The following is a 13,754-nucleotide window of genomic DNA, read 5'->3' as shown; positions in this document are numbered from 1 at the left end:
GAGACCTGGGTTCGACTCCCAGTCGGGTTTTTTTTTTTTTTTTTTTTTTTTTTTTTTTTTTCGGCTTGATGATTTCATTCTCTTCCCTCTCTGATACGTGCAGGTTGGCACGGGCTTTGTTGTTGCCGTTAGCTAGCTAGTCTCAAAACCCGGTGGCGGCTAAAGACGTGATGGGATCTATCAATGTCGAGATCCCCCACGGAATTGGGTTCCGATTTCGGGGTCAATTCCACGACAAAACGGAAAGAAACAATGAGCTTCATAATAATAATAATAAAGCCTCGCAGAATCCAAATCTAGTCTACCTCTCTAGCGGGCACACAGAACTTATACATCCCACGATGATCGTAGTCTTCATGAGAAGAACAGGGTATTTAGAAACAAGAAAATCATGCCAAAATAATTTCAACCGTGACGATCATAATCGCCCTATCGCCGGGCCCACCGGTCCACCTCAGCCATATGAAGCTCCATTGAGCTTGGCGCACGCCAGAATCATGCGTGTGATGGGAAGCAATAACGTAACACTTACACTGCCAACCTCTTCCAATACCAACAATTGTTGAAGGGTCCGCAGGGCTGGCAGCATGCTACCATCCACCCCCCGCGCCCACGACCGCTGCGTCTGTGCGCGGGCTATCATCCACTCCCCCTCGCTGCGTGCTCGCCACATTTCCTCCGGCGCCGGCAACGGCAGCTGAAGAAGGATCGCGCTATCTAGCGGGTCAATGTTGATCCCGTTGTAACGGCGGGCCCGTCCTGCTAATGTGCGGATTATATTGGCGAAGAAAATGTTACGTCGCAGGGATTCGGCGAATTTCCATCGCCGCCAATCCGTTTCATCTTCATGGGGGGTACGAAGAATGTCCTCGTGGAGTTTGTAGACCCGTTGCGTCATCTAAAGCCCACCCAGGTCAGCTCAGAGCGTAGGGTGGGGCGTAGGGCAATCGGAGTGGGGGGTTACATACCCTCAAGAGAATGTCAACAGGGGTCTCGGGGTGCCCTTGCTCGCCTGTAAGGCTTGGGAGCTTGCTGAGGCCGTTGGTGGCGAAATTGTCTCCGAAAAGGCTCAAGATCTGTTGAACACACACCGCATGAAGCGCTACTACGCAGCCTTCTGCCGCTGCAAGGCGCTCCCCATTGTGCATTGACAGGTCAAATGTATCGCAGGTCTCCAGATAATTCGCATAGGAAGAAATCGAACTCAGAGTGGTACTAAGTGGCTGGCCCATTGATTGCATCGCATACCCCTGTAGCTCATGATGTAGGAAGGGCGAGTAGAACTGTCTCTGCAGAGCCAACCCAGGGTATTCGCGTAGCAGACTGAACAGCTCTTGGTAGAGGTCACCAACGTCACCTGGGCTATGATGACTTGTTTTGGGCAGGAAGCTTTGGCCGAACCCCGATCCTGTCAGGCTATGGGTGTACGTGCCGAACCGCCAAGTTTCGTTTTCTTCGTCGTTAGACGCCATATCTGGCCAGATATTATCGAAATATCCAGGAGATACCGACGACATATTCAGTCCGCCTCCCGCGGCATAAGAGTCACCCGGGAGAGTAGCCGGGGTGGGAGGGACTATGGTCACTGGAGAGGACCTCATCGTCGGTGGCATATACATAGCGTGCGAACAACTGTCAAGCGACCCGGGAAAGAACTCCTCCAGCCCAAATGCTTCTGACTGTTCATGAAGATCGTCTTGCCAGGGCGGAGAATTCATCAACGAGGCATCTTGCATTGGAAGCATAGTACTCTCATTAACGGCATGAAACGCAAGTTCGGCATTCGTTGGAGTTTCGGGGCTCCACGAGGAGCCCGAGACATCGTGTAGTTCATCCGCGGTAGATGGTGTGTCGAACGGATATGTTGGAAGGGCCCATGTCGTGCCACCGGGTATTATACCAGCACAGATCGGAACAGAGTGTATAGAACCGGCAGACGAAGCAATATTGTCCTGGGGATCATCAAGACTGGGAGTTTGAACAGGAACAGAAGATTGCGGATACACGCAAGGCCGTCGGCTTTGCAGACACCGACTACAGGAGGGCCGGGTCATGGAACACCGCAGCTTCTTTTGCGCACAGGCGTCGCAGGATTTGCGCTTGGACTGGCGTTCCTGGCCAATGTTCTTAATACAACGGCGACGGTGCCGGTCCCGCAGATCACCTATTTTCTGGTTAACCACAAGTCTTTGCATAAGTGGCCGTGTCTCTGAGTATGATCAAGGGACTCAGGAGAGAAATGTGTCAACATTGGGCGATCATAAGAAAGGGCAGCCTACGTCGACTATATGTCTTGTTGCAGATTCCGCATCGGTATTCCCCTTCCGCAGTGGGTTGCGATGGGGGAGGCGGCAGGTGATGACAGTTGCTCTGGGAATGGCCATGCCGAGTGCCTAGCTTCTTGACTTCTGTCCCGGCGATGCCATCCCTCTTCGGTGAGGCCTCAGACATGGCATGTGTCTGGTCACTCAGCGTAATGGTCATAGCGGGCATAACTTGGTAGCCACACTCAGTTAAAACAGACAGCTGAATTGTTTGTGGAAGCCCCAGAGAAGAAATAAAAAGAAATTGAGGAGCCGCGTCCGGGAGGAAGGTGGATGAGATATAAATGTGTCAACGTAGTATGAATATTAGGACCAAAGAAGAGGGAAAGGCACCGAGGGGACGCCGTCGATAAGTACAACCTCCGGGCTACCCATCTCGGATCCGGGGCGATTGTTGAGGGGAAATAACAGGCCAGATTAGTCAAGGCTCGCTCAAGCTACCCTAAAGACCGATCGGGAAGCAAATGGAAGGATTCTGATCCTTTTTTTTTTGTACATCTGACCCGACTCGAGGGGAATGAATATCCCCCGTTCGGCCTGCAGACTGCGGAACCCCCCCGAAACCGTAGCTTGTAGCTTAGTCTGCGTAATATTAGCATGGGGTGTATTTAATAAGATTCACCCGACCTAACGAAGGACACCCTAGTTCCTGCTGAGATAATTGCTCGACGAATGGGGGATGTATGGGCGCCTGCATGGCTTAATCTGAAGTTGCCCTGCATCCCTGGTATTTTTCAGCCCGTGGAGGCTGCTCCACCAACCACGGAGCGCGTGCCTCCCCCTCGGCTCCATAGTCCTTCGATAGGATGAATGTCTTGGATTCGATCTCCCGTTTGAAAATCCAGAACGCAACGCCACGCCAGGCGGCGATCGCCCAAGTCCAAGCCATCCGCGTTAGGCAAGATAAATAAAATATAATCAGGCTCTGGCCATACATGAGACCGCAATGGTCGCCAGCTAGTCCGGATTGATCATCACATTGCAGCGGAAGTGTTTTTTTTCTTTTCTTTTCTTGTCTTATTTTTTACTATTCGGATGTAACCGCAGAAAGCCACACGCCCTTTTTTGCAGTAGGCATAATTCCACGGCCACCAACCCTGATTGCCATTCCGCTTATTAACGGGCTTAGCGCTCCCACCCGGATCCCATCTGCTGTCTGTCTGACGGTTGGCATGTCCGCCATCCCGTATACCTCGCCACACTCTAATTTTCTAGGCATCTGCTAGGCCGACCATCGTTTCACACATGTCCTTGGTCAGCCCAGCGTATCAGGAGGCCCCCTCTATGCACAATATTGGCACAGCAGGAGGGTGAGGAGTGTCTAGCACGTTGGCAGCGGAATGGCCCGCATGTTAGCGCTGTCGCAGGATGTCAACGCTAGCCGTAAGAAACGCTTCTCCCCTACCCGCCCACTCAGACATTCTGCAATAATGAATCCAGACTCCACGGTCCATCAATTCCTGAAGGAAACGTGGTTCCTGGGGCCGGTTAATTCACGCGAGTGTCGCTTGTGGACCGGGGCCTGCTGGAAATAGATTCTGAGTCGACGGTGCGAATATTGCGCGATGCTTCCGTCTAGGTCAGACCCGATTCCAGCGTCATCCACAGATACGAGGTAGATCCTGAACCATTAAATACGAATTAGCCAATTTCCTGATTTGATCACGTATTCTTCCGGGGTCTCTCATGTTATCCGTGGAGTGGCTAGTCAACTACTATCTTCCCCCCCATCGCAATAGCAGGAACAGCTGCATCGGACTTGGTGCGAATATGTACTAGTTTTCTGGTTGGCGGGCGCTTCTGCAGATATATTGTAGGACCGGGGTCTCGTGGAAGATAAAGGAAAAGGGAGAATTGCCCGCCGATAAGGGAATAGGGATGGGGATGGGGAAATGCAACGCACTCCGCTGAGCCCCGAGACGCATGGGCCAGCATAGGCCACAGGAGGCCGCCAGCCTAACCCGCCAACACCCATCCGTTCTGGGACCCCGGCGGAGTCTCCACGCGTTAAACTACTGTACAACCTCCGTATCTTGGGTTAGCGGCGGCCAACTCCCGATATTCGTACCGGGAGCCTCAGGAGAATATTATCACGAGTCATGTACACCGTCAGCTAGGAGGTTCGGAAACCCGGCAGCGAAAAAATAGGATATGACGCTCATACACGCGACGTCGATCTTCAGACTCGATCTGGTTAGTGGATTGCCAGCTGATTCTGATTCTGGGGGCCAAAGCTAGACTCAAGAGTCGGAGGGTAATACGAGCTTCCGTAGGATAAGCTGACACGCCATGTGGTAGCGGGTCGGGAAAGGAGAGGGAAAACAAGGAATGTTCATGAGTGGAGTGAGATACTGTGTATAGTAGAGCTGGAAATGCTACCACATTAGGAAATTGAAGGTAGCGCTAGAAGAACTGAATGTGGAAGAAGTGGAAGTGCAGGGGATGGGATTGGCTCCGATGGAACGTAAGAGGATGTAGTGATTGTAGTAGTGCGAAGTTGGAAGTTGGAAAGCCCCTCGGAAGTCACTAGGAGGAGGGGTAGTACTTAGTAGTAAGAAGTACACTCAAGTAGTGACTACTCCCTTCAACTCCCTACAAAGAGATCATCTGATCACGCTCATTGGCTGCTGCAAACCAGCCAAACGCCTCAACCTCCTGCAACTTGCTGAAGATGCTGCTACACCTGCAAGCCTTCATTTCGACTTGCATGTGAGGCACCCAGGATGGAAGGAATCGAAGCTCATCGAAACCATTGACTGTAATTTCAGTGGCCGTTGGACTATATTACTCAATCCTCTATTCTAGGTTTAGATCCCTTTGTGATGCCTTCCAATCCCTATACGTACCACCTCTGTCGATCGTTCCGATTCCGACTTCTCGAACTTTGGCTGATCTTTCACTTGTGTGTTATAGGGCGTCCATGCCACTGACCTCTCAGCCTTATGACTTGGTTCCCCATAAGTCAAATCCGAACAACTGCGCAACAAGCTGGGAGCGTTGTCTGTTCACTGAGGGTTTACGAAAAATGGAAAAAATAATAATAGGATTACCTGAACTGTTTGCGAAACCAAAACTATGCGTGTCGTGCAGTAGCACAGTCGTAGTGCCGCATGCACTTATCCGCCAGCAGATTGTTATCTATCAGTTAAGATGGCGACTTCTGATCTATCGGAGACAATAGTTCCTCCAATCTGCTTCGAATTTGATCCACTAGGCCATCAAGATCAATGACCTATGGTGAATTATCATGAGCCTGTGCTATTACAGCCTTCAGTAGTACAGAATTATATACGCGTCTCGCGTGGCTGCAGGGAGGAGATCTAGAGTCTCTAAGATTAATTTCGACATGAAGAAGAACTGAAAGCAGATGCGGTTGTCTCTTTACCATGAGACGCCACAGAGGTTGATCTCTGCAGGTGTTTGATGCTCGGCTTACCCGAGCGTTGTGAAGGGGAGTGGAGCAGCCATGCCCAGAAGAAGGTTCATGCGACCACAAAGCACTCATCTGCTATCTTTCTGCAACACGGATACTCTGACAGGACAGATAAAACATAGGTGGTTATCAGCTGGATCCTATTAACACATGCACAAGCCATTTCCTGGTTATCACGCCGCTGTAAGTGGCCCCCCAGGGGCATGCCTCAGGAAGACAGCAACACAAAGTCTCTGTAACCGGGACTCGGAGCAATCCTACCGCTTGGTTTACTTGTTTCGGGCAAGTGAGGGATAGTGTTGACTGGTTTCTTTTAGTGACGTTTCTGCTAAACTTTTCCTTTGGTCCCTCACCGGCCCGGGAGCCACCCAACAGGCTAACCATACTATATGCTGTCTCTTAAGAATCTGACTTTGAGCGTGACAAAGGGGAGTGGTGTCAGAGGTACATTCCAGCTCTGTTGATCATCGAAGTAAAATGCCCGTCTCCAAGTTTAGGCGCTGCTACTGATACCTTCTGTATACTTCCACAACAGGATTCTGGGCGCCCGAGTCGTATCTTACCTAAGGAAGATCATATAGTCATACGAATGCACCCTTCCTTTTGCCAGGTTTATAGTGTTTGGTTTTCCTAGGGACCTGACAGGACTGGAACAGCAAAAGTATCCAGGCACTGCTCAGCCATCTGCAAGGATTACCCGCTGGGTGGCTACGAAATGAAAAGAACGGAGCGAGACTAACATCCGGCTTACAGATGATCCTTTCATCAAGACAGCCATCCAAATCGAGTTGGCATTGCCTTCTCTGTCAAACTCGTCAACCTTGTTGCAAATTACGGCACCGTGTTTCCCCCTAATCGAGACCCACCGGCTAAAATATGACCACAGCAGCGTTAGCCAGTCATCCGGAGCCAAAAAAGTTGGTGGCGTTTTGGCAAACGTCCCAGGCACTGCGCTAAATATATGACCGATTAGGAATGTGTTATTCAGCCCTCGGCGTGTTGCTTGTGAAATCATTATAGGTCTGGGTTCCATCGCGAGGCGGCTTTTGACGGCGGGAATATCGATATTGCCGCTAGATTCTCTCCTCGGGTCACTACGAATCAGAATACTCCTGTGCTCAAGATATGGGTCTTATCGCCTTGAATGCAAGTCTAGCCATGTTGCTGGATCGCGACCGTCAGGAAAGGCATGGCTTCCTGTTTGACGGCCTGGAGATCGCCATTCGGAAGAACCCCGGTGAATTTCGCAACGTCAAGCATGTACAACGCTAACCCGCGCAGAAGACTCTTGGCATTCTGCTGGCCTGTGCTACCTCGCTACATATGTCTTCTTTCCCAAGCTGGTATACTGCTCACCTGGCTCAAACGTATTGTCCTGCCACACGAGCAGAGGTTGAGAACAAATACCACTCTGACACTTAAGGTTGAACGTGTGGAAGACCCTGCATCGAGCAGGGTTCAGCCAGAGGACCTTGGAACTCGGAACCTCAGACTTGGGCAATTCATTTCCTCTCATCTGCGGGGATCCCTGCAAAACACTACGTACCACCCTGGATATTGCTTATCGGGGACTGCCGCGGAAATTCGTTCATGACCCCGCTGCAAGGCCCTCTACTCTGCACATTTACGAATGGCCCGGAGTAGACCGTAAGGGAATACGTCAATATTTTTGTGACCTTGATGTTCGGGGCAAGGGAAGTAAATTCACAGAGAAAATGCTTCGATCGGAACAAAGGAGAATGGAATAGTCGAACAACAGAAACTCCGGATCCGAACATGGTCTAGATTGAAGCCATCATTGTCACCAGGCTATGTGCCAACTTAGACGAGCCAAGCCGGTTAATGAGATGCAGATGCGCCTGCCAAGGGGACGCCTCTTCCGCGTGATTTTGAGACGAAGCATAATTTCCTCTATGGATTGGATAAAGGTTTCGTGTAACCACAACCCCAGCCGTGCATTGACGGCCAGGAAGAGCAACCATCACCCGAAGACAAGATCTCAGATACATGGCCACTCATCTCTTGCCAAAGCCGATGTAGTACTCGGCTATGTTTGCCTGTTCTATCAGACAAGAACATCTCAGGTCACAGAGGCTTCCATCCCCAGATATTGCCCTTGGCTCCAAGCCTTGGGGGGTAGCCTTGATCTTGGCGTCATAGCCTGTGATGAGTTTGCATCCGAGTACAACACACCAAGATGTATGGAAAGAAGAGGCAGGTACGGAGCGATGCGAGCCTACAGGCCCCCCTTTCAAGAGCGTTCGATGGTTTTGCTGTAGGTTTGTGCGGCGTTGTCATATTGAAGAGGAACCTCGCACTGCTCCCCTCCTGCAAGAAAATGTCGGTACCGTCGAATATACTAGTTACGTGAGTCACAAACACCTGTCAAATGCTATATGAGTCAGCTAACCCAGCATGGGTCTGCCATTGTCAAGTTTATGACCGAGACCAAGGGACACCATGGTCGATATTTACACCATGAGTGCCACACCACACCCCATTCTACTTCTCGGCGCTGCCTCCTGTGTACCACTTGCATGTACACACGGTCTGGTCATAAGTCTCAAGGTCTCTATTGATCTATATTTTTCCTTTATAAGCCGGCGCCACTGCGCAGGCCCTGTCCGCGTCTTCACGATTGCCGCAACTCTTTGTACGCTCATGAGCGCATCAGGCGTCGTCACAAATAGCTTGCTATTAAAGAATTGGATGCGCGAGGTAATCCAAGGTCCTGTAGCCAGCTCTGTCCGGAGCATTCTTTCTCCTCATACAAGTGGTTTGATTCAAACACTCAATGTGTATCACGTTGCTTTTGTTCGCTCCGGCATTGCCCCGCTAAAATATTAACATCATTACAGCTTGTGTCCTCTGCGAGGCTTGAGATCGGAGCTGAACGTAGCCCGTCGGATGGGGGGTCGTCGTACATTCTCAATCAGGCACATCACACGCCTCAATATGTCTCGGATGGCTCCTAGGATCGCTGAATGGCGACAGTGCCAAAGCTTTCCGGCCAAATGTCACAACGTCAGATTGGCGAGGCAGACGTGAAAGCCAGATGCTTTCACCCGAATGCGCGTGGGTTGTTACGAGAGGGTTGGCATAATCTCCTTCAGCAAAGACGACAAGAACTCAAGCCGCAGGCATGCCTAAACAAATAAATCTAGTCCCTCCAATTTCTGATGTTTCTTCTATTATCCCCATAATGTCGCTATTCACGGTCATCGACTGACGGGCCGATCCTGCAGGGGTGGCTGTTTGTCATAATCTGGGCCTGATGCTCGACAGCAACAACGGTTAGCCCAGTGCATACCGCGCTGACTACTTTCCTAACGAAGGCACGGTCTGCGGCAGCCTAGCATGATGGGGTTCGTCACGGTCAGGCCTGTTCCATTGCGGCCAACGCAGACCGGATCTGTGCGGGCTTGTAGATTCAGATTCGACTTCGGTGATAACAATCAGCACGATGCTGCGGTCGCTATCAAGTCTTGTGCTGTCACCGAACCCGTCGGCAAATCATGAGACTCTCACTCTGCGCTTGGACAGATTGGCGTGGGATTCGTCGCATTGATAATGTTCTTGTGCTCGGCACCACTGTAGCGGTGCGGAGAATGAAAAGGTATCCGTGCAGGTTCGGCTGTAATCGGTGATAAGCATGGGCCGAGGATCCAAGCTGCCATGCCACGGCCGTTGGCGAGCTTCTCGGGCGCAGGAGAGCTTAATTATTGGCTTGAAGGCAGCTGCCAAATGCAGCGCTGCGGGTCGGTGGGTTGCCTGCTGGGGGCTGTTTATCAGCTAGCCTCGCAGCCATTGGTCTCTCTGGCCATTTCCCAACGACACGCAACACTAAAATCCGAGTACCCCCGGCCAGGCCAGTGCACGCTGATTCCTCAATATTCTCCGATCTGCAGGTCTGGCGTTCCATGAATGGTCTACCGAAGGGCCGTTGAATAACAATGCCTTTGTCGCAGGCGGGGGTCCCAGTCACACCATGCTGGCCATGTGTCCAGTACTCGAGTCAGTGCCAATTGCCGGCTCCGGGTGGATGTGCCGTCCTGGCCTTCCAGACAAAACGATAAACCCTATTTCAGCATCGCGGCTGGGTTCACCTCAGCTAAGGTTATATATCGGTCAGCATGCGTCTTCCTGGTCCCTGCATCCTTGCATCCTCGCGTCCCCCCGGGTCCTTTCTTTTTGTCCATCTAGCATGATTTTTGAACCCGCAGCCAGGGCCCCGGTGCCGTGCACCGATGTGATCTCCTATGTCTTTTCTGACCCGCCCTACAATCATAACGAACCGGTAATATTCCGATGGGGGATACATTCTCCTCTTCTCGAATCTCTTTTCTTCTCGTCTACAGAGCACCTCTAACTGGTACAGATCTACGTCGATGTCCATAATCCCTCTCGCTCCATTTCCTACAACCAAGCCCGGACTATTGTTCGCCAACTGATCTCGGGGCTGCGCGCCTGGGGCGTGCAAGAGGGCGACTGTGTCGCCATTCACTCTTTCAATGATGTACGCTTTTTTTTTTTTTTCTATATCTCCGATTCCACTGCCAGTTGGTCACTCACAAATGATAGATCTATTATACCATGCTAGTCCTGGCGATCGTTGGCGCCGGGGGGATCTTTACGGGCTCAAATCCAGCCTACACGACCTTCGAATTAGGCCATCATTTCCGCTCTTCAGCGACGAGCTTTATCATCACAGAGCCGGAGCATCTGGATGCGATAACTACGGCAGCGAAAGCAACATCAATCCCAACACATCGGATCCGGGTATTCGATATTTTGGGACAGTCAGTACCAGATGGAGCGGTGTCCTGGACGGAGCTGCTCGAACATGGTGAACAAGACTGGGTAAGGTTTGACAACGAGGAGATGTCTAGGACAACTACGGCAGCCAGGCTGTTCAGTAGCGGGACTACAGGACTTCCCAAGGCGGCGGATATCACGCATATGAATCTTGTCGCCCAACACGAGTTTGTGTTTGAGTTTAATCCGCGACCATGGCGAGTATGTACCTCACTTTGAAATGTCTCCGTTAACCCTATCGATGAACGAATGACTGTCTGGCTGACAAGTGACTTATAAAGGTAAGCAGAGTCATCGCTGTTCCCCTTTTTCACGCCGCTGCTGCTCCCAGCAGCCATTTCGGCAGCCTAAAAGCTGGCCATATCAACTACGTCATGCGGCGTTTCGATCTACCCCTCTTCTTGCAGACGGTTGAAATATACCAAGTCACCGAGATGGCTGTTGTTCCGCCCATTGCCATTGCCATCATCATGCATCCGATGTCTTACGAACGGGGCTATCTGCGCTCAATCCGGGCGAGCAATTTGGGCGCGGCACCCATGGATAAAGACGCCCAGAAACGGTTCCAAATGTTGCTTGGGCCAGGGGCCAATTGTACGCAGGTTTGGGGTATGACAGAGACATGCTGTATTGCGACAATGTTCCGCTGGGATGAAGGGGATGAGACAGGGTCGGTCGGGAGGCTAGTGCCGAACATGGAGGCTAAGTATGTTCTTCCTTCGTTCCATCAGTTCGAGGCTAACTTAATGATACAGATTAGTAGACGACAACGGAGCTAATATTTCCGAATATGGAGTGCGAGGCGAGCTGTGTGTCCGCGGTCCTGCCGTCACCCCGGGGTACTTCAACAACCCAGCTGCCAATGCGGAATCCTTCGATGAGCAGGGCTGGTTCCACACGGGGGACATCGCGTATTGCGATGGTGCTACCCAGAAATGGTATATCGTAGATCGCAAAAAGGAGCTGATCAAGGTCCGAGGATTTCAAGTTGCTCCACCGGAACTGGAAGCCGTGCTGTTGGCGCATCCGCTCATCGTGGATGCTGCCGTGATTGGGTTGCGGGATGTGGTCCCGGGAACGGAGTTGCCGCGAGCGTATGTAGTCCGCCGGCCCGAGACCGATGAGAGCAGGTTGACGGAGGATATGGTAAAGAGCTGGTTATTGGAGAGGTTGGCGGGATATAAAGCGCTCACAGGGGGTGTCAAGTTTGTACCGAGCATCCCTAAGACGGCAAGTGGCAAGATTCTCAAGCGAGTGTTGCGGGAAGAGAGTCGCAGGGAAGTCAAGGAGAGTGGATGGAGACCGAGGTTGTAGCTATATTTGCTGAATGTTTGTATCTTCTTGTATCTAGTACCGGCAGTCAGTACATACTCAATCTCCCGATTCTGCCATTCTCAATTAGTCCCTGGACCCCGTTCGCCTCTTTTAGCGGTCGTCGGTCTTCTCCGAAGCTTCGCGCGTGATATGCGACCTCAATTCAGATCCCGCATTTCACCTGACTTCAAGTTTGGTCGCTGCTTGTAGACGGTAGCAAATGGTTGATTGGTTGGTTGGCTCGGAGCGAGTTTCCCCTGTTACCCCGACTGTTAACGTGACCCTCGCTCAGCCTGCCATCCCCTCAGCCTCATGACATCGAAAGTGCCAATCAGCAGCATCAGACTTAATTAGACGTGAAGCTCTCAAATCTTCGTTTTCGTGGCCATTTCTGGAGTAACTAACCTCTTTCAGATTTCATACCTTTGGGGGAGATTCGGATCGTCCGTGAGCCAACTCAACAGCCCCCCTGTTCCATCAGCCTCAACACTCCTGGGATCGGCGCCATCAGAAGTAAACGCTGTAAGGCTAGTCCTAAATAGCCCCCAGCACACTTATCCTTCTGGCTAGATGAGGTGCGATCATGGTAGGTTAGCCACGTCTGCCATCGGCAAATCCGTGAGGTGATGTATCAATTATTTGCCGTCAGACAGTCGGACATAACCGATGGCGCTTTATCCGAAGGACATGCGAATGCAAAAGCCCCGTGTGATGGCAGTACGTATTTATTGAAAGTGTTTCGGCGGATGTGATATATCAGATAATCCTTTTCAAATACCGAGAGTGTTAGTTATATCGCTTATCCGCAATTCCGCAGAAGCGAGATCCGTCTTCACGCGTGTCTGACGATCAAAGGGTCTCGACCATAGATTCTATTAGGAGGGTCTCGGCTTTATTCATGTCATGCAGTCAGCGCAAAGTTGATTCATTTTCGGCTGAGTTCCATCAGTCATCCATTGTCATTTACACAGGGACTCGAGTCAAACAAATAGGAGCCACTGCAGCCCCTTCAGCACCGCTATGTGATACCTCATAACCACGCTATTATCGCTCATGTCATCAGCTTGTCCTAGTACCCTTGTGATGGTACGCAGTCAATATTCAGTCACATTGAAAGTTTTCGCGTACGTCGCTTGGACAGGGCAGTCTCATGGGGTAAGACAATTTTTTAGAAAAACCTCTGCCAAACAAACAGTTACTGCCATAATCCCTAAGCATTTGTTGTACACATATGATCCCAGCATACTTTTCGCTCGCATTGTCGATATGCTTCCTAGCAAGTTTAGATACGGACAACTCGCTTGCTGCCATGGACAAAGGCAGTATCTCATCCATCGGATCCTATGTCTTAGCGTATATGGTAGAAATATAATTGAGACCTGTGTATACCATGAAATAGTGTCTATTTATCATATGTACGTATATTCCTGGGGTCCTAAATCCAGTCACCGGCGTTTGCTTGGTTTGTCTAGTGCGCCCTTGCTTATTTTGAGGGCCCACTTCTGCCCATCTCCAGCAGACTCTAATCACACTAAATCACTCTAGGGCTGTGCCATGCTGTCATTTCGCTGAGCAGGTCACAAGTCCTTCGTTGTCCCAATGTTGGGTTTCAAGTCTTTCCACTTGCTGCAGGCAGCAGAGTAGCATCAGAGGTCGTCTGGACCAACTCATGCTCCCTTGACTTTAAGATACCATTATCATCGACGTTCGAATCTGTTTGTTTGCACAAGGGCATCTAATCTAGGAAGCCATCCCAGGTTAAGGCTGCATCTAGCACCACTCAACATTGCCAGACAACTGTCGCCAGATCTTTGAGGTATGACATCCTAGTTTTCCTGTCAACAATTGAAGCTAACAAACTTGTCTGT

The 13,754-nt window shown here is 50.9% G+C and overlaps 3 protein-coding genes across 3 annotated transcripts; 2 read left to right on the top strand and 1 right to left on the bottom strand.

The window, feature by feature from the left end:
* Positions 1-454: 454 nt before the first annotated feature.
* BO85DRAFT_460725 (Zn(II)2Cys6 transcription factor domain-containing protein) lies at positions 455-2,493 on the bottom strand (the record flags this gene model as incomplete). Its single annotated transcript, XM_025661735.1, has 3 exons — positions 455-898; positions 969-2,164; positions 2,280-2,493. 3 exons carry the CDS (start codon positions 2,491-2,493, stop codon positions 455-457), a joined length of 1,854 nt encoding a protein of 617 aa, XP_025514142.1.
* Positions 2,494-7,459: 4,966 nt separating this feature from the next.
* On the top strand, positions 7,460-8,160 carry BO85DRAFT_61785 (uncharacterized protein). Its single transcript, XM_025665537.1, has one exon. The coding sequence runs from the start codon at positions 7,569-7,571 to the stop codon at positions 8,034-8,036; it is 468 nt and encodes a 155-aa protein (XP_025514141.1). The 5' UTR covers positions 7,460-7,568; the 3' UTR covers positions 8,037-8,160.
* Positions 8,161-9,961: 1,801 nt separating this feature from the next.
* BO85DRAFT_375162 (acyl--CoA ligase) lies at positions 9,962-11,886 on the top strand (the record flags this gene model as incomplete). The annotated part of the gene is made up of 5 exons (XM_025656156.1): positions 9,962-10,054; positions 10,136-10,273; positions 10,339-10,773; positions 10,854-11,278; positions 11,328-11,886. The coding sequence occupies 5 exons, from the start codon at positions 9,962-9,964 to the stop codon at positions 11,884-11,886; spliced, it is 1,650 nt and encodes a 549-aa protein (XP_025514140.1).
* Positions 11,887-13,754: the final 1,868 nt, after the last annotated feature.

Source organism: Aspergillus piperis (genome assembly GCF_003184755.1).
Source record: "Aspergillus piperis CBS 112811 unplaced genomic scaffold BO85scaffold_13, whole genome shotgun sequence".
In the NCBI taxonomy this organism is placed as follows: domain Eukaryota; kingdom Fungi; phylum Ascomycota; class Eurotiomycetes; order Eurotiales; family Aspergillaceae; genus Aspergillus; species Aspergillus piperis.
Note: the sequence above shows the minus strand (reverse complement) of the source record. Positions and strands in the feature narration are given on the sequence as shown.

Coding starts and splice junctions, on each gene's coding strand:
- BO85DRAFT_61785 (XM_025665537.1), top strand. CDS start 7,569: ATGTGCCAACTTAGACGAGCCAAGCCGGTTAATGAGATGCAGATGCGC.